The sequence below is a fragment of the Rhinopithecus bieti genome, unplaced genomic scaffold, assembly GCF_001698545.2.
Source record: "Rhinopithecus bieti isolate Rb0 unplaced genomic scaffold, ASM169854v2 scaffold_6380, whole genome shotgun sequence".
In the NCBI taxonomy this organism is placed as follows: Eukaryota; Metazoa; Chordata; class Mammalia; order Primates; family Cercopithecidae; genus Rhinopithecus; species Rhinopithecus bieti.
In genome coordinates, this window is record NW_016806642.1 from 9,473,652 (window position 1) to 9,494,937 (window position 21,286).

Genomic DNA, 21,286 nt, shown 5'->3' on the forward strand with positions numbered 1-21,286 from the left:
AGATTTACCAGACAACTGGGGATTCTAAAGGCTGATAAGACATTTGGAGGTATTGAGGAATTACTGTTAGTAATAAGGAATTTTAAAGTGTTATAATGTTATTGTGTATTTAAAAAGAGTCCTCATTCTTGGGGCAGTGGTTCTCAAACTTCAGTGTGCTAAATCAGAATTACTGGAGGACTTATTCAAACACAGATTTCTGGGCCCCATCCCACAAATGTTTATTTAGTGGGTCTGGGGTGGGTCTCAAGAATTCTCATTTCTCACAAAATCCCAGGTCAAGCTGAAGCTTCTGGCCCAAAAACTACACTTTAAGAACCCCTGCTTTACAGACACATGCTGAAATAATGTGGACGAAATAACACACTGTCTAGGCTCACTTCATCTCTGGTGGGGGGTAATGTGGGGATAAATAAAATAAGATTGTCAACTGATCATTGAAGCCTGATGATGAGCACAGGGAGTTTCATCATCCTGTTATCTCTACGTGTGCCTGTGAGTTAAAATGTAAACAAAATATACATTGTTACAAATATGAGTAAAATAGTCAAATGATTAATATCAACATGTATTAATTTGTTTAAAGCACATTTAAAATCACATATTACATATAATATTAATTTGGAAATACATGTTTTTCTAAGTCTACATTTCTTTAAAAAAATGTATCCAACATTCTACTTGATGTTTCTCATGGCTGTCCTCATTATCACTAGTGGCCATTTTTGAGCCATTAACAGCTAGAACACCCCCGTACCTTGGTCTAAGTTGTTCAAGAAACAGAACTTTTCACATCTGCATTTAATGCTATCTCTGGAAATTTTCTCCCAAACCACAGCTATCCATTGCATAATGTTAAGATGATTTGTTGTGTTCACTTGTCTTGAAAGAGAGTGTGGATGACTCCACACACACTCAAAAATAGTTTTATTTATAAGCAACCTTTAAAAGACTTGTTTACATTTCCAACTCTTCCAAGTTCCAACACCCCCAGAAGAGTTAGTAAATCTGTGTTAGATTTCTGTGCTTCATTTGTACCAGTTCTTTTAGGCAAACATCACACAACTAGAATTGATTGAAGTCACTTCAGGCTATGGTGTTGGTCCCCAACTGGCATTTTGTGATTCAAAGTAAACTAAATGAGAGTAATTTATCGTATTAGAGACTTCACGGGTGCTCTGACAAATCCCAAGGTCAGAAACATGGGGAATCTTGATAAAATTTCCCATTTTATCTTTTTTAACACATGGGGAACACTCTTCACTTTGGAAAAACAACAGCCCCACGTGACTTAAGTCAATCAGCAAGGGAGAAATCTGAAGCCCAGCCTGCAGCTGGCCTGAACCCATGCACCAAGAGGTCCTCCCCATTCTCCCATGCTGTTGCTCTAGTTTTTCAGCAGGTTCCAGGCTGTTCTGGATGTTGTGGGGGTGTCAGCCAGGCACAAGACAGAGTCCTGGCCCACATGGAGATCATATTACTGGAGGAAGATACACAAAACACAACAAATAAATACATCATAAGGTTTTAGAATTATAAAATATTTAAAATACGTAACACTCATTCTTCACAGCATTCCTGGGAGTACAGTGTATTTTCCTCTTTCCATAGGTGAAGCCAAAAAACTCAGTCTGTGGCTGGGTGAGGAGGCTCACACCTGTAATCCCAGCACCTTGGGAGGTCGAGGCGGGTGGATCACGAGGTCAGGAGATCAAGACCATCCTGACTAACACGGTGAAACCCCGTTTCTACTAAAAGTACAAAAAAATTAGCCAGGCGTGGTGGTGGGCGCCTGTAGTCCCAGCTACTTGGAAGGCTGAGGCAGGAGAATGGTGTGAACCCGGGAGCTGGAGGTTGCAGTGAGCCGAGATTGCGCCACTGCACTCCAGCCTGGGCAACAGAGCGAGACTCTGTATCAAAAAAATAAATAAATAAAACTCAGCCTGTGATGTCTAGGCCCGAAGAACTATGAGGGCAGGAGTCACACCTGCCTTGTTCATTTGTATCTGTAGTGTCAAGGATAAAGGCACTTAATACATTTTCATATTTAAATGAAAACAAAAGCAACTGAAAGATACCTTGACTCATGGAATGATGAAGTATTGATAACATTTCTTTAAAACACTATCATATAGAAACACGTAACTTCTCAGAGGTAAAAAAATATATATTTGTATGTGGCTGAAAATGGAAATATTTTATATTGCAAATAATTTGCAAAGAAACATATTGTCCTGTGAGCAATATGTCTGAAATACCTAGCCAAATATTTTAAAGAGTGAAATTGGCCAGGCACGATGGCTCAGGCCTACAATCCTAGCACTTTGGGAGGCCAAGGCGGGCGGATCATGGAGTCAAGAGTTCAAGATCATACTGGCCAACATGGTGAAATCTCATCTCTACTAATAACACACACACACACACACACACAAATTAGCTGGGCATGGTAGCATCCACCTGTAGTTCCAGCTACTCTGGAGGCCGAGGCAGGAAAATCTCTTGAACCCGGGAGGTGGAGGTTGTAGTGAGCCAAGACTGCACCACTGTACTCCAGCCTGGTGGCAGAGTGAGACTCCGTCTCAAAAAAAAAAAAAAGTGAAATTGCTCTGTGGACTGAACATTGAATCTCCCTCACCCTGGGGTAATTGTGAAAAGAAGGATTCAAATATCTGCACAATTTACTAGGGAGTACGTTTTGGACAACTCTGCTCTAGTCATTGCTCTACTGATAACATTTTTCTGGCTCCTATTGCCCTCAGAATAAAGCAAAGATGCTAACAAGACTAAAGGTAATTCATTGCCTTTCTCCTGCCTCTCTCTCCGGGTTTATCTTTTGCCTTTTCCAAAAGTTAAACTATGCTTTGAAAGCATCATCTCTTACATGCATGCATGCACCTTTGGGGTTTTCTACATCCAGTTCACTCTTCCCGTAATCCTCTTGTCCTCTCCTCCTCCCTCCCCACTTGTTAGCCTATCCAAATCCAAATCTGACTTATCTTGCAAGCCTAGATTTAGATGCCATTCCCTTCAGACCTGGACCACCAAGTTGAGGTCAGGTGGACCATGGACTATTCTGAGAGTGGCCCTGAGAATCCCTTTTCTATTGCATGGTTACTTGCTATGCCTCCCACCATCTGCAAACTCTGTGAGAGCGGGAGCTGAGTCTGTTTTTTTCACTGTACAGCTAATGACAGTGCCTGGCCCAGACTAGACAAACCATAAATGTTTTTTAAATGAAGGAATAAAGTTATTTAACTTCTGCAAACCTTGGTTTTCCAAAAGTAAAAGGGTGCTAGTACTACCTACCTTGTCGTGTCGTTGTAATGATTTAAATAATGACATGAGCAGGACACCCATGTGGTGCCTTGTACAGAGTATGAGCCAAATAAATAACTCTGGTGATTTTTATGCCTATTCAGAACTCTCTGTCATTCTTGCCCACTTCTGCTCACTCTAGAGAGCCTCTTGGTTTTTCCTTAAAATGTTCATGACTATAAAACATCTGTAGGTTGCTATTCATACTGATAGGTTATTCAACATGGCTGTCAATTTAGTAGTTTCTAGAGAATCCTTCTGATCATGTCACCTTTCTACTACCTGGGATTAAAAATAACCATGTGTCCAGAGGCTGAGGCAGGAGAATAACTTGAACCCAAGAGGCAGAGGTTGCAGTGAGCTGAGATCGTGCCACTGCACTCCAGCCTGGGTGACAACACAAGACTCTGTCTCAAAAATAAATAAATAAATAAATAAATAAATAAATAAATAAATAAATAAAATAACCACATGTCTTGATTTGTACCAAGTTTTGTTTTAATCAGGTACAGTAAGATAACATATTTGGAGACAATTGCCTTTGAAAAAAGAGTTAATTGCTTTCATTTCCCAAGAGAAGTGGGGATTCCACACCACACTGGGCTACTTGAGGACCTCAAGAGGCAAAAGGAGGAGCAAAGAGAGAAAAGCACAAGCCATAGCCTTTCTCTGGGGTTTAGGTGGGAAAGGCAAGGCAGGGCAGAACAAACAGCTTAGGACTGGCTAGTTGGAATAATTCCCCCAGGCTTTGGGGCATAGTGACTATCCTGGTTGTCTGGAACCTAGTCTTGGATTTATTTAGGGCAGGAGTAAAAAAGGCTTGCTGTGTGAGAGTTAAATAAAGGAGGTATCTTGGGTTTTGAAGTCAGGACTGGTTTGCATATGAAAGATGTATTAGCAGGCCAGTTGTTTACCATCTCAAGGAATTAGCTAGTCCTGGGAGGGGCAGTCCCCCCAGCCAGCAAGGCCTACCTTCTTAAGATGTCGAAACACCATAAAATATGAATAATTTTAAAACAGAATTAATACACCATGCTCCATGGCAAGAGAGAACGGGGTCTTATTATTGATCCTAATTCTATCATTTATGCTATTGTAACTTGTAGTGACATTACTCCTACAGTATAATATTCTGAGCTTTTCAATCTCTTGTCAAAGTTAACAATTACCTTTGCTGCCCTTCCTGAACCTCCTAATTAAAACAGCCTAAAGATACCCTTATCTCTAATAAGAACCCCACATTTGACTATAAACACCTTATGTTCTACCTATTATTTTTTGCCTGTCACAGACACTTTCTTGCCCAAATGAAACATACCAACCTGTGAATACATTTGTCTAACATGTGTTAAGCGTATAATGCTGAAATTGGTGTGAAGGCAACATTTCTTCACTGATGATTCAATGACTCGATGACACATGGGCTGAAGTTCATTTAGAACTGGGAATGTGGTTAAAGAAATTGGTTGGCTTACTCATTTTCTCCCTTCTTTCTTCCTTCCCTTCCCTACCTCCTCTTCTGCTCCTTGCTTCCCTTTGTCCTTGTTCTGTTAAGATTCCCAGTCAGACCAATGTCCACTGTAGCTCTGTACCAACCGGAGACCAGTCCCTATCCTATGTGCATGGCGTTCCCAGGAGAAAGCTTAGAGACTGGTCCTTGGAACAGATGGTAAGAGGCGGCTCTGACCAACCTGAGGTGTGTATACTAAGAGTTGTTGAGTTGTGTCTATTGTAGATGATGGAGTATTATTTGTTGACTGTATTTCTTGATGTAGAGCAGATGATAAGTTGGTCTGAGGGCTGGTCATAGTGACTCACACCTGTAAGACCAGCACTTTGAGAAGCCAATATGGGAGGATCACTTGAAGCCAGGAGTTTGAGACCAGCCTGGACAACATAGCGAGACCCCACCTCTACAAAAAAATAATAAAATAATAATAATAAAGACAGTCTGAGAATGGACAAATGGACACCAGACTTCGTTTATCCAGTCAGCTTTCCAGAAAGTGTCCTGGGGAGTTCACAGACAAACCTTAAAAATTTCAACCGAACTCCTCATGTTCCTCCCACCTTCCTCCTTTTCTAGGATTGCTGAGCTCAGGAAGGGCCATGATACTCCCAGTTAACTCAGTCAGGGTCTAGACACCATCCTTGATTTGCATCCCCCATGCTAAACTCCCAGCTACAATGGGTCTCCAAAATGTGTTACTCTAAATTCTCATACTATCAAAGCAGTTATTTTGTAAAAGGCAAATGATGTATGTTAAAGCATCTTCTACCAGACCATGTAGTCTAGGATTTGCTTTCTTCTCCTGAAGGAAGAGAGCTGATGCATTGTAAATAATGAATACACCAGATTGAATGCTTACCTTCAGTGCCACCGACTTGTCCTGCTCCAGGCCAGGCCTGAGAGTGGATGCTCAGATACCAGCCCCAGTGCACCTCTGCTTCTTTGCTTTGGTCTTTAGCTGGCTGATTGAAGAGTCTGGCTCTTTGTTTTTCATTGTTGTGTTAGGATATTGGCCAGAGGCCGAGTGGGACAACAAACGAAGACACTTTTCTTCTTGCCCTGGTCAGAAGAGAACTCAAGTCACGTCCTTTGAGTCCCAATTTATTAGAAAAACTTCAGAAAGAGTTGAAGATCCTGGACCCAATCTCTTCAGGATTTCTTCTCCAATCTCAGCTGAGCCGCCTCTTTTTGAAGCATGAAGTCCCTCTACAGTTACCAACAGTCAAAATCCTTTGTCAGAGATTTTCTAAGAGGGGTTCTCCTGAAATGGTATGGCCATGATGCTATTGGAGGTGTGGGTTCCTTTTGTTTCTTTAACTTGTACCCACCAGGGTAAAAGATTAAGAAGTTAGTAACTTTCTTGCAAATGACTTTTATCACTGACTAGTGAGATAAAAATCTTTTTTAGGCCGGGCACGGTGGCTCACGTCTGTAATTCCAGCACTTTGGATGGCTGTTATAGGCGGCAGGATCAACGAGGTCAGGAGATCGAGACCATCCTGGCATAACACAGTGAAAACCCATCTCTCTAAAATACAAAGAATTAGCCAGCCTTGGTGGCGGGCGCCTGTAGTCCCAGCTACTCGGGAGCTGAGGCAGGAGAATGGCGGAACCTGGGAGGCCAGAGGTTGCGGTGAGCTGAGGATCACGCCACTGGAACTCCACCCTGGGGGACAGGAGCGAGACTCTGTCTCAAAAAAAAAAAAAAAAAAAAAAAAAAAAAGGAGCTTATTTATACTCATGTGTAGAAATTTCTAGTTGGAATGGAAAATAGACTTAGGTCTCTTCGCTCTGTTTCATTTCTCTTTAAAGGTCCTCCCTGCCCCAACTCACAGTGTCAGCTTTTAAACAACGTTAGGGTAGTTACAGATTCAAGATAATGGGCCCACTCAAGTCTATTCATGAGCTAGCTTAGTCTGCAGGACCCAAGGTAAGAATTGAGACTGAGCGAAGATCTCCTTTGTGTCATCACAACTTCCTAGAGAGTTAGAAGTGGGGAGTATCTTTGAAATTTACCGATTAAGGAACTGAGGCCCAGAGGATGTCCAGAAACTTGTTTAGGGAACCCAGAGAATTAATGGCAGACCCCATGCTAAGACACACGTTTCCCAATGACAGGGCCAGAGTTCTTTGTGCCAGAGTTCTTTGTGCATTGTATTTTCCAAGCTCATACCTATGTCTGAATATAAAGAGTAGTCCAAGTGTCACCAAATTCAGGGAGCCAGAGGAAAATACCCTAAACTAGGAAGAAATAATAGCAATAAGAAAATCATTAGTGAGCATGTATCAATGGCAAAGCAACAGACAGCACAAACCTTAAAAAAGAAGGCCTGGACTTTAATCTTAATCCCACCATCATTAGCTCTGTGACATGGAGCATACTCTACTTAAGTTCTCCCATACCTCAATGATCTCATCCAGAAAACCGGGCCAAAACCAACCTTGCAAGTTTAGTCTCAGGATTTAGTAATGTGATAAATGCAAACTAATAGAATTAGTTATATATTTATGAGAAGTATTTAGCAATACAGTATTGATTTATTAATGCAACCTATATGAATATTCAGTTCAACCAAATTTTCTGGCCTGAGACCTAGTTTCTATCAGGGACCCTATCTGGCTTCTCTTTCCCACTGCTCACCCCTCTGCTACCCTGGAGCTCTCTGTCCACCAGAGTCCCTAGGATGGCATCCAGCCTAGCAGTGGAAATGGATGACATTCCTTCAATCCTGAATACAGCATATATAATAAATGTATAAGATATGTGAGAAGGAACAAGACAGAGAGTTGGGGCAGGGGTGGGGAGAGAGAGAGAGGCTAGAGGTTAGGTTATGCTATAGTAATAACCCCAAAATCTTTGTGGTTTAAAGCCACGAAAGGTTATTTTTTCTCATTTTTATCTCCATAGAGCCAGCCATAGTTCTCAACACTGTTGTCATTTTAGCTCTGGGACCCAGGATGATGAAACAGCCACTTTAGGATATTTTTGGACAGGACAGCAGAAGGGGAAAAAGAGTCCTGGAGGGTCTCATGTTAGCTCACAGGGTCTCAGTTCTGCTTATAACTCATTGGCCAGAACTAGTCACATGGCCTTATCCAACCACAAGACAACCAGGAAGTACAATTTCACCATTTATCCAGAAGGGAAAATAATAAGAATACTTGCTAAAAACACCAATAATTATGATACTATATTTTTAAGTGGTTTTTTAAAATGTTTAATGTGAAAATTTGCCAAGCACATTTTATCTCAACAGGCCTCTTTCCTTACATATAAATTAAATGAGGATGTTCTATTTTACATTTAATTTTCAGGTGAATTATGAAAAGCTACTCTGGTTTTTAAACAGTGCAGCATCAGATTATCCACAGCAAAACAAGGCAGCTGCAGACCTGAGAGAAACTGAGAGTCATGGCACTCATAGCCAAAGGTACTTTTCTCCCTTTTTGTTAGGGTTTTGTTCCTAGGTGTCTTAGTCTGTGTGGGCTGCTATTAAAAAGCACCATAAACTGGGTGGCTTATAAAGAACATAAATGTATGAATCACAGTTCTGAAGTGAAGACTGAAAGTCTAAGATCAGGGCACCAGCATGGTTGAGTTCTGGGAGGGCTCTCCCAGGATGCACACTGCTGACTTCTCTCTGTATCCCCACATGGCAGAAAGAGAGCAAGCTGGCTTGCGGGCCTCTCCTTACAAAGGTATTGCTATGGTTTGAATGTGTTTTCCCAAAGTTCATGTGTTAGAAGCTTAATCCCTAATGCAACAACAGCCCTGGGAGATGGGACCTAATAAGAGGTGATTAGGTCACAGGGCTCTGCCTTCTTGAATGCATTAATGTCATTATCTCAGGAGTGAGTTAGTTACCAAGAGAGTGGATTTGTTGTAAAAGCGGGTTTATCTCTCACCCTTGCCTCCTCTTGCCCTTCTGCCTTCCACCACAGAATGATGCAGCAAGAAGGCCCTTGCAAGATGCCTGCCACTGACCTTACACTTCTCACCCCTGTGAACTGAAGAAATAAAATATCTGTTCTTTATAAATGACCCAATCTCAGATATTCTGTTATAGCAGCCCAAAATAGACTAAGACGGGCACTGATCTCACTCATGAGGACTCCACCCTCATGACCAAATCCCACAGGCCCAGCCTTCTGATGTTATCACATTGGCATTAGGGTTTCAACACAGGAACTTTGAGGGAATTCAGTCAGTCCACAGCACTAGACTCCTAGTGCTGGCAGGGATCTTGAAGGCGTTCACTCAAACACCTCACCCGAGGCAGAATCACTTTGCTCTTCACCAGCACTTGGCTTGTGCTCAGAGTTTTCTCTCTGTCTCTTTTTTGTGCGCAGGCCAACCTAGAAAGTTATTTGTAGCAATTGCATATGTTTTTTAACATCAAGCATGTGTCTTTTTATGAGGTTGCTGTGTGAAAATGAAAAACCTCATTATGAAATAAGAAATGATTGTGTACGGGTACAGAGCTCATCTATAAAGTGTGATTCCAAAAAGATGTTCAGTCAGTCAGCTCCTGGGTTGCAGGCACTAGCAAAAAAAGGTTTGAGGTTCAGGCATCCACAGTCACTTCATATAATCTCAAGGGAAAGAAATTACTCAAAATAAAAATAAGATGTGAGGAATATAATCAGAGATGAAATGCAATGAAGTATGATATTCTCATGTTTGCCAAAAAAAGGTGACAAATTGCAGTGGTTAGGAGCATAGCCTCCATTGCAAAAGCCTGGCCTCAACTATTGTCTTTGCCACTCTGGGGCTATGTGACCTCAGCATTTCACTTAACTTCTCTGTGGTTCCAGTCTCCAACTGTAAAATGGGAATGACACACTTCACTTCATTGATTTGTATTAGTAACTGAGTTAATAAATGCAAAATTCCAAAAATCAGTGACTGGCACATAGTAAGTACTATATAAGTGTTTTTATCATTTTAACTACTCTTCTAGAAGACACTCTTTTCAGCTGCAAATAATGTGGCATGGTGGTTAAGAGCTATGGCATTAGAGTTAAGTGTTTTACTCTAGGAATAAGGTAGGGGTTTTTGTTTCATTGTTCGTTTATTTTGTTTGTTTGAAAACGTCCTTGGGCCAATGGTTGGACTTGATTCCTCCTACAGTGTGCCCTGTTTCACTGTGATAACTTCAACACTCATTGAATGTGAGCTGTTTGCCAGGCTTACTTTGCTGACCACAGTTAATTCCAGGATTGACAAAGCCTGGTCTCTTCCTTTGGCTCATGGTCCAAAGAAAACAATACTGCCATCTAGGCACTCCAGTCAAATACCACTCTGGGAGCAACTGTCTCACTGAGAGCCATAAAGCCCTAGAAATTTTTAACCAACAGCAACTATCCTTCACATAATACATACTGTAAATTTTGGCCCTGAGAGGTCATAGACCATGCAGTAGAATACATGGCCACTCCCTGGCATATAAGGTCTTAAGAGTCCTAGACAGAAAGCCTTTGCTGATACCTAGATAAGGTTAGATCTCTGTGTTATATAGTCCCATAGTCCTTCCCCTTCATAGCAGTTATGGCATTTTCAGTTATTTATTTGACATTTGAGGTTAGGAATCGTGGCTGTCCTGGCCAACTCTGTGTCTAGCATAGTTCTAACATAGTTCCTGGCATACAGAAGATGCTCAATAATATTTGCTGAATGTAATTGGCACTTCCAATTTTCTAAAGAGCTCACATCAATTTACTTTCAGGGATACCTGAATATCTGTTCTATAGAAAAGGCACATAAAGAAATCATTTTGAGCACATCAGAGAAGGTGCTGCTTTATAAAAACCAGACAGTATGCTTGTAGAAATACAAGACTGATGGCCTGTAATAAAGCCAGGCTCTTTGTTAATTAAGGTATGGATCAGGAAAATCCCCTTCTCATGATCTGTCAGGTAGAGACTCTAATAGGATAGCTCTGTGATGTTTTAAAAGGTCCCAGCATTGCCGGTGGCAGCAGGGGTGGCAAGAGCTCTCAGCTCCTAAATTGGACCAGATGAAATAAATTTCTGCAACAGGTCTTCTAAGAAACCCTACCAGCTGCAGCAAATGGATTCCATACCACACCTGCCCATCCAGTACTCAGGGTAGTGAGCCAGGGACCAAAGCTTCATGAATTCTTATCCCCAGAAACTGTCCTTGCAAGAAAAGAGGAAGGAAGGCTTATGATTCAGATCTGGAACAGAGATATCTGATTGACAGTGTTTGGGACATGTGCTCTTACAGCAAAGAGAGGCTGGTAAAGCAAATAGTTGGCATTCTGCTCTGCCACAGTGAGAGGTGGACTGTCTCATGAGCTGGGGAACTCCCTGGACAGGTGAAGGCAGATGCAAAAGTTGGTGACCAAAATAAAGACACATGCCCACTATTCCTTCTCTGTACCAAACTTTTGGAAAATATTATGTATTATTAAGAGGTTCAGAATAGTATAATTTGGAGCCAAAGCTTGTGTGAGAGTCCCAGAGCCAAAAAATAAAAATAAAAAGGAAATAATATGACCTTTGGACAAAGTTGTATACATCTGATATGAATCAATTCCAGGTACTGTACAAGATCCCTGGGAAACAGTAAGGAACAAAACAGATTTGACCTCTTAGAGCAGACTACTAGGGAGGAAGTCAGACTTGACAAAATAAGGAAATAGAGATGTGACTACAAGTTGAAGGAGACCTATTAAGGAAAAGAATAAAGCACTATGAATAAGTGTATCAATCAGGGGTGTGCAGGAGCCAGACATGAGGGCCGATGATGCACACCTCTTCCCAACTCCTCATTCAGCGATGTCACAGTGGTAGCCTGAAATCAACCATGGTGAGAGTATTTATACCAGGGAAATCAGTAATGCAGCAAATTAGGGCTTTATCTTGCAGAGCTGATTGTTAAAGATTTACCAGTATACCACTGAAAGAAACCCGATGTAGATGGGTAGAAGTTGGGCAGTGTCATGGACTGTCCCTCTAGGGAACTTGGTGTTTAACTTGAAACAATGGAAAACAGGAAAAGCTTCACAGAGGAAGCAATAGTCTGCCTGGATCTGGAGGAACAAATACATTTGGCTGTTAGATGAGTAAACATATCAAACCAGTTTCATAAAATCAGTGACTATAACATCTCACCCTGTTGCTTTTCACCTATTATTTAAAATAACGATAGTCAGTTAGACAGACCATCTTAATAATTATGTATATTTGCACGCCAGACTGTAAGTAACTACTCCCAAACATTTCTGGGATTTTCAGATATAAGGAGCAGAGTCAAGGTTAATGCAGGAAATTCAACTGGTTCAGGATTTCCTCCCAGGGAACTAGGTTCTCTTGGTATGGAGATCTGGTGGAATCTGCTTTGCTTTGCTTGTGGCAGTGAGCAGTTTAGAAATTTCATTTGTCATCAGTAATTATCTGAGTTGAAGAAAAGCAAAATCAAGCAGGTAAACAACTATGATTACTTATTTTTTGTCTCAACCTAGAAAAAAATACAGTTATAAAGATAGATTAACAATTTTGGCCTTTGTTGTAGTCAGATTGGTTGGTGCCTCTTGGAAAAGAGATGGTAGAGCTCACTCAGATGGAGCAGGTATGATTTAAGCTATGAAATATCTGTATGCAGCCTCATGACCAGGTTCCCAAGACTGAGAGGGCCTTCGTGGATGGGCTCGCTGGTTCCATAGTGTGTAACAAAGTTGAGAGATGTAGTAGGAAAGCATGCAGCTGCTTTGAGTGGATCATCTTTTCATAGCCTTCCCCATTTCCCTTCCAATCAGCACTCCACCTCAACACTCCAGCTCACAGCCAGAAGTGAACAGGAGTCTGTTGGAGATTTTGAAGATGGCACTAAGGACAACCAATGGCAGACTCAACATAGACAATCTCAATCTGAGTTTTCGAAAAGAAGATCGCTCATTCTCTGGCTGCCTTCCTCCACCTAAGGTAACCAAAATTCAATTTCAGATTTGTTCCTCTATAAAGGCTACTTCAGGGCATTGGGTCTATAGTAATAAGGCACAGGACTGATCTGTATTCTGCCTGTGGAATACATTACACAGGTGTTTGTTTTCTTTGCCTGAGAAGTGAAAAACAAGGCAGAAAAGAAATTGTGAAATGTACAGGAATTGTGAAATTGATCCAGGAATTATTTATACTGGGTTGTTTTATGTTAATCATAGAGAATATAACAACACCCAAATAATATTTCATAATGGAAAACAACTATTTTTTCAAGGCCAAATGTTTATTTCTCACACTCTTTCCTGGCTTCCAATGAGAACAGCATGTGGTGTCCCATCCCTGAGGAAAACCAAATTTTAGGGACCAACGTAATTTACTGCCGGTAGAGGTTACCATGCTCTTTTGGAGCATTAATTAATAGTGCAGATGCACTTCATGGAAGAGAATCCAGAACCATAAAAATTCATGGAACTGCTGCAGCCAAGTAAATCCCATCATAAGGCTACTTTGGATACAGGTAAAATAATAATTACCACTACTACTGTAACTCTATTAGCAACACCTCATCATCACTACACTTTTACTAAGTGCCAAGCACTGTGCTAAATGCTTTGCTTACATTATCTCATATAATACTTACAAAGTTAATTCTGTACAAAATGCTACAAAATCTAGGTAGTCCTTACAATACTCATTTAATAAATTTTTTAAACTGAGTCTCGCCGGGCGTGGTGGCTCACGCCTGTAATCCCAGCACTTTGGGAGGCTGAGGCGGATGGATCACAAGGTCAGGAGTTCAAGACCAACCTGGCCAATATGGTGAAACCCCGTCTCTACTAAAAATACAAAAAAAAATTAGCCTAGTGTGGTGGAGCATGCCTGTAATCCCAGCCACTCGGGAGGCTAAGGCAGGAGAATTGCTTGAACCCGGGAGGCAGAGGTTGCAGTGAGCCGAGATCACGCCACTGCACTCCAGCCTGGGTGACAGAGCGAGACTCAGTCTCAAAACAAAACAAAACAACGGAGTCTCAAAGAGGCCAATTGAATCACCCAAGAGTCACAGCTAACAAGTGGCAGGGCCAGGATTCAAAATCCAGAAGAGTTTTGGAAACTGAGAGGCAGAATCGGCACTTCATTAGGTAGAAGATATCTGGAAGATTCCATTGAGTTCAATATACGAGTGTTAGAATTCCAGAAGATTAGAAAGAATTGGAAATTATATGCCAAAAACTTCCTGTTAGAAATATTGGAAAATGCCTTTCATCTAGGTATACAGAGGTTAGAATTGAGGGAGTCAGAGAATTTAAAAAATGGTGATGTTTACTAAGGAACGAGGACATGATATGTTGAAAATGAGTTCTTATTCTAGGATAAAAGCATTTTGCTCTTAACTTCTATATTAAAATCAACTGTGCAAAGGCAAAACTGTGTGTGTGTGTGTGTGTGTATGTGTTTGAATATTATACATGCAAGCATATTTCATGAGAAAGAGAGATAGAGCATTGTAGGAGAGTCCACACAGCACATGTGGCCTTGTTTGTGAGAAGATCTACAGAAATAGACTCTTAGTCTAAAAATTCTTAGCCGCAATTTTTTCTTAGATTAGAAACCACATAACCCAATGATGAAGTTTGAATATTCTCAGATGATACTCATAGAATGAAACATAAACAACTTGAAAATCAAAATATGTTTACTAAAGCTCTTTAAGTCTCAGATTTTCCACTGGCAAATCTGGGTCCCAAATATCTACCTCCTGTGTCTATATGAGGATTAAATAAAATAAATATGTGGAGGCATTTAGCATACTATCTGATTTATAAGGCCCTCACTATATATGCTTCCTTTCCTTCTTATAAAAAAGAAATCAGTGTTTGGTGAGGGTCTCACTTCAAAACAGCCTAAGAAAAGAGAATCTTCCCACAGTCAAGTGATGGCCACATTGAGGTCTGGTTATCAGGGCAGACCTTGAATGTTCATCTCCCCACAGCCATCCCTGAAAGCTTAACTTTATGGTTCAGATCCAAAGAAATGGGGTACATTTTCCTTGAAGCTGGTCTGCCTTTCATGAGCCATCTGGCATCTCTTAAGACATCTGGAACTCACTCAGAGCATAATACAGTTCTGGGAGGCATGTAAAATAGAATTCTGTTTCCCCAGAACATGAGGCGAATTGAGGCCGAAGGGACATTGGAAACAAGAAGCAGCCACTATGACACCTCTACTCCCTTACTCCTTAGCATGAGACTTCAGAGTGGACAAGGAAAGGTTATGACTGAGTTAAAAGGTTTTTTGTTTTTTGTTTTTTTTTTTTTGGGGGGGGGGGTGTTGTTTTGGCCAGTAGCTCTGAATTTCCTTTGGGTGCAGGAGAGAGAATCACAGACTATGAAAGCTATGCACTTTCCCTCCAGAAAGATTTTTTTAAAAATTTAAAAGCACATCCACACAGCCACCATTTCAGAGGGTTCACAAATCATCTGTAACTTCCAAGATAAATAAATGCAGTTTTAAAGGATATTCTACGGGTCTTGTCACTAAAATCAATGGAATTTGACCATATACAAAGGTCAGTATAGAAGTATATAAAGTATCTGCCATCTTCATTCTATGGACTCACTCATCCTGTTCCTCTAGCATACCTTCAACACAATGATGGTTTCTGTCAGGACTGCCAAGGTAATGTGGATGCACATTCATTTATTTCTTAACTTCCCTGACCATTATCCAAGTCAGGTGTAGATTCAATAGGGTTGTAGAACCTAAGACATTCTGTGCATGCAGGCTCAGTTTAACCCTTTTACATAATCCATATTCTTCAGCATTTGAACTCATCCTCTTTCTGCTTCACAGCACAAACCCCTCCCAAATTGCTCCCAAACCTGCCTCCCAGGAGGAGCTAGCTAGAACATAGGTTGTTTTAATTACTCTTTGCTTCATTTTCATGTAGCTTCCTCATCAGCAGGAGGGAGTCCCCTTACTGACATAGACTGGGTTTGTGAATGTGAAGTTCATTCTTGTAGCAAGACTCTACCTAGGACATGTGTTTAAGTGGACCAGGACTTTAAGACCTCCTTCTGTAGTTTGTCAGGTTCTATTTTCATATTTAGTGTTTTCTATAACTGTAAGCTCTGCCTTAAAAGTATAAAAAAGATTTTTACTAACTTTGAATCTTTCTCCTCTTCCAATGCAACAGCCACCTTTCTGATCAATATGGCGTATTTAATCCATTCTTGCATTTGACATAATAATTACTCAATGTGTTCTGGGCATTGAGGTAGGCATTGAGGACAACAAACTTTTATGGTTTGGGCTCCTGAGTTCTCCAGGAGCTCAGGGGAAAGGCAATGTTTCAAATACGTGATCACAATTCTGTGTGATAGTGTAATGACGGCAGTGACTTTGAACACAGAGAAGGAACACCAATGTGCCCTCACCTGAAAGCTCTCCAGAGGAGATGATGTAAACACTGAATCTTAGAGGACAGGCAAGTTTGGCAAAGAATGAGGGGACAGGGCGGCTGAGCATGGTGGCTCACGCTTGTAATCCCAGCACATTGGGAGGCTAAGGTGGGCAGATCACAAGGTCAAGAGATGGAGACCATCCTGGCCAACATGGTGAAACCCTTTCTGTACTAAAAATAAAAAAATTAGCCAGGCATGGTGGCACACACTACTTGTGGACATGGTAGTCCCACCTACTTGGGAGGCTGAGGCAGGAGAATCGCTTGAACCCAGGAGGCGGAGGTTGCAGTGAGCCGAGATCCTGCCACTGCGCTCCAGCCTGGGTGACAGAGGCAAGACTCTATTAAAAAAAAAAAAAAAAAAAAAAAAAACCTGGAGACAGGGGAAGAGATCGGAAAGTGTGAAAGTGTTCTCGGTAGAAGTCGCAATGTGAAAGCACTGACATGACAGCATGGCTAATTCAGGAAACTGTAAGTCCTGCTCAAGTCAACTTTAGAATGGAAAGTAGGAGCCAGTTTATGAAGGTTCTTTCAGAGGAGCATGAATTTCACACTGAAGGTCCAAAGGAACCATTGAAGGATATTAAACAAGTGAATGATATGATCAGATTCAAATGGGAAAAAAAAGAGCATTCTAATCGAATTTGGAGAATGGATTAGAAGCAGGCAAAACTGGGGGCAGAGAGACCTTTTAGAAGGCTGTTTCAATCATCCAGGCAAGAAATTATGAGGGTTTAAGCCAAGGCAGTACCAGGAGGGAAGTAGACATCAAGGAGGTAGAAAAGCAAGTCTTGATGACTAATTGGATAGGGGCCCCGACTTAGGAGAAATAAAGAATGACTTCCAAGGTTCTGGCTTTGGCAACTTGATGGACAGTGGTGCCATTCTCTGAGATAGGAAACAGAAAAGGAGTAATTGAGAGGAGTAGAGGAAGGAGTGATGAGTTCAGTTTTGAACATGCTGATCTGGCTAGAGAGGTGAAAACTGAATAGTGATTTAACACTTTTCAATATGGAGTGGAATTCATAGTAGTTAAGATTACCCAAGGATGTAATGGCAAGTGAGAATGGAAGAAGGCTGAGGAGAGCACTCATTGCTAAGGAGTAGTAAACAAAGAGAAGCCAACAAAGGAAATTCAAAACAATCAAAGGAGACATAGGAGTGGTTTAAAAAAAAAAGCAAAATGCAAAGAGAGTTTGGAGAAGGGTGGCATGATCAACCATGTCTCATGCTGCAACGAGATTATCTATAAATAGGATTGAAAAGTATACATTAAATTTAAAACCATGGAGATTCCTAGTAATGTGGTAAACATAGTTTAAGCAGAATGAAGAGGTAAAATGCAAATTGAGCTATCTGTGGGAAAAGAGGGAGCTGAGACAGTGTGCACTGCTCTTTCAAGGAGCATTTTGGGGAAAGGAATGTTTATTTCACATGTAATTTTTAATAACAGATATTTTATTTACTTCGGGTTAAAAACATTTCCTTAATAAACAGAAGAAACTACATAGAAACATTTTCTTACCAAAGGTCCTCATTATGAATATTGATGTTTTAAAGGATTTTAATAATAATCGTGACGAACATGGAATTGCTGTGATTTTCTGGTAGATGTTTCTGTTGTGCCTCTATAACTGGCAGCAGTCAGTTCTTAGCAGCTATTCTGTTCCTAGAATCAGTCTGCTTCTAGGAACCCTGATGTACTATTTCTAATATGCTGTTCATTTTAGCCTAAAGCAAAACTCAATGTTGCCAGAAGTAAGTGATCTGTTTTTAGAATAATCTCTTAATATTGATGTTCAAAAATACATCAACATGTTCTAATCATGAAGATAGTTCAGTTCTTATTTATGGAGTAAAATGGCCTAGCGTGACCAATCTCTGACTCTTGAACTTTATTTTTTTGCCAATCTCCACTCAGGCATATGCCACTCTTCAGTGAATTCAACTCATGCATTCATGGCCTCTTTCACTCATATATACATTTATTAAATAATTATTGATCTTTTATTTTTCAATACTGTGCTAGCCAATGGTGATAAGAAAATGAATGAAACCCAATTCCAGTCCTGAGTAAGCCACCGCCTTGTAGAAATGCTCAACAAATAACAGCTAATTACTGCCCAACCTGAAAAGGGATATGATAGCAGAATGGATAATGTCAAAATAAATGCTGCTTCTAAAAAGCACCATGCTTTTTCTCACCCATATTTACACATTCTTTTCCTCTGCCTGGAATGCCCCTCAACTCCTTATTCTTCTAGCAAACTCTATTTACTTTTTCATGATTCAAATCAATCTTTTTTTTTTCCTCTTTTAAGCTTCCCTGACATTTCTCCTCTATACATAGGAACATGCAAGTTTCAAATCCAGATTGGTTGTCTTTCCTTTCATACAGACAAATGAGGATGAGCTTTTTGTTGTCATTTTAAAATGTTGGTTTTATGATTATTCAAGTATGGTGAGACCAACAGATCAGGAAATGAGATGATCGCTACTGAAAAGATAGTTTGTTTCTCATGGTTGCTGAGAGGAGAGGGCACCCCACACCCTGCACCGCCAGGCCACACCTTGCAAGGCCAGAGGAAGCACCAGGTTCTGTCAGGAGGCAGAGAGAATGAGGGGAATGTGAGCATGAGACTTTCTGTGGGTTTTCGGGAAGGAATGGACAGAGCATAGTAAGCAAGCTTAGGATTGGCTAGTTTGCATAACCAGCAGGCTCTGTACCTGACCCCAGGGTGGTTAGAGCAGGGAAATAGTGGCTCTGTGAGCACATCAATAAAATAGATGGTTGGGGTATGGGCTTTGGATAAGTTGGTTAGGTGATAAAAGGCACACTTCAGGAAGGGCAGTCTCTCCAGGGTCAGCAAAGCCCCACGAAGGCTGAAGTATCAGTATAAAAAGATAGGTTTAATACGGCACTACACTGAACTTCCTCTAAAAATAGTAACAGTGACTAAAAATACAGGTCAAGTATCTCTTGTCTGAAATATTTGGGACCAGAAGTGTCTTGGATTTTGAATGTTTATTGGATTTGGGATCGTTACATATATGTAATGAACTATCTTGGGGATAGAACTTCAAATCTAAACATGAAATTTATTTTTGTTTCATATATCACTTATACACATGGCCTGGAGGTAATTTTATACAATAATTGTAATAATTTTGTGCATGAAACGAGGTTTGTGTTAAATACTAATGTGTAGAATTCTGCACTTGTGGTTTCCTGTCAGCACTCAAAAAGTTTCAGATTTTGGATTTTTGGATTAGGAATGCTCAACTGTAGTTATGTTTGTACTAAATAGCTATTTTTAGTAGCTGCTTTTTTTATATATTTATTTACATAGTTATTATTAGAAATGTCCAATTTAGTGTAAATAGTCCACACACTAAACTCGACATTTGTTTTTTCCTTCCTTCTCCCCTTCCTTCCTTGATACCCTGCTATTTCTCTCTCCCTCCCTCCCTTGTTTCCTCTCTTCTTTCTTCTTCCATTTGTCTATTTTCCGCCTTCCCTACTCTCCCCTCTTCTCTCTTCTTTCCTCTCTCCCTCTGCTTCCTCTCTCCTCCCTGTCTTTTCTTTATTTCATCAAATATTAATCAAATGCCTACTAAGAGCCAGGCACTATTCTAAATGCTAACTTTATCATGAAATCCTCACAGAATCCTGGGAAGTAGGAAGTACTAGTCTAGTTTAGTAAATGAAGCTGCAGCCATAAAAAGGTTAAGTAACTTCCCAAGATCAGAGAGATCACAGGAAGCAGACCTGTGCTCAAATAAGGTCTGTTTGATTTTATCATTTATATGTTTAACCGTTATTCTAAATATACAACAAAAGTTACTACACCCTAAAAGTTTGAAATATTTGAATCTAAGTGTCACTTACCCACCAACCTGAGAACTGAACTAGTTTGTACTAGTTCAGAACAAGATTTAGAACATATTATGAACTTGGGAAACTTCAATGACACCTCATTCATTCATTCAACAAATATTTATCTGAGCATCTGGTTTCTAGACTAAGTTCCATAACTTATTAGCTATGTGACATTAAGGAAATACTTAATTTCTCCAAGTCTTTATTTCCTCATATATAAAATGTAGATGGTAATATTAACCCCGCTAATACAACAAGCTTGTTTTGCAAATCAAAATGGATGAAACAAAAACATTTAGCAATTCACCTATATAATGAAGTATGCATAATACAGAGGTGTTGACTACCCATTCCATGGCTGATAAAAATGTAAGATCAGCATTTCAAACCCCAGTGGCTTCTGAGTAATGAAGTATACCTGTGTGTCAACTGAATAAAAACTTGCTGGTAAGCATTCAGGTGCACATTCTTGTCCTAAATGATATCCTGAAGGATACCTCAATGGTAGAATATACTGCTGGGTATTAATTCTTTGTCAAAATAATATAGCTTCTAATTATGAGAAAAATATTAATCGTATCCTATTGAAACATTTTGTATCCTAGTGAAATCTTTTTTTTTTTTTCAAACTTGTAGGTCAGGGCTATATGTGGGAAGCATGGATTGTATCTGACCCTGAGCCTGCTGGAAACATTGCTTAACTATCAAGATTTGGGTTACCAAAATGAAATAAAGTAAGTCAACTTTTGCTAAGAACTGAATGCTTGTATCCACCACCCCTTCCCCAAATGTTATGGTAAAGCCTTAACTTCAAATATGATGGTTTTTGGAGACTGGTTTTGGGAGGTGATTAGGTTTAGATGAAGTCATAAAGGTAAAACCCCCATGATGAAATTCTTTTCTTTGTAACAAGAGGAACAGACATGAGAGTTTCCTGTCTCTTCCATGTGAAGATACAAAAGGTAGCTATCTATAAGTCAGGAAGAGGGTCCTCACCAAAAACTTAACCTGCCAGCACCTTGATCTTGGATTTTCTAGACTCCTACCTAGTGAATGACGTTTTGTGACAGCAGCCCGAATTTTTTATTCACTCTGTCTTCTGTTAGGATACCAAACACTAGATCTGTCTTTAGAGTAGGAGTTCTGTGTGAAGCGA

The 21,286-nt window shown here is 40.3% G+C and overlaps 1 protein-coding gene across 6 annotated transcripts in view; it reads left to right on the plus strand.

Moving 5' to 3' along the window:
* The window catches only part of CUNH1orf87 (chromosome unknown C1orf87 homolog), an 86,222-nt gene that overhangs the window by 31,109 nt on the left and 33,827 nt on the right, over window positions 1-21,286 (plus strand). For all 6 annotated transcript variants that reach the window (XM_017877289.1, XM_017877292.1, XM_017877293.1 and 3 more), the window contains 5 exons: window positions 4,871-5,011; window positions 5,831-6,094; window positions 8,141-8,256; window positions 12,607-12,772; window positions 20,767-20,864. In XM_017877289.1, the coding sequence (XP_017732778.1) occupies window positions 4,871-5,011; window positions 5,831-6,094; window positions 8,141-8,256; window positions 12,607-12,772; window positions 20,767-20,864 (785 nt within the window). The remainder of the gene's footprint in view (window positions 1-4,870; window positions 5,012-5,830; window positions 6,095-8,140; window positions 8,257-12,606; window positions 12,773-20,766; window positions 20,865-21,286) is intronic.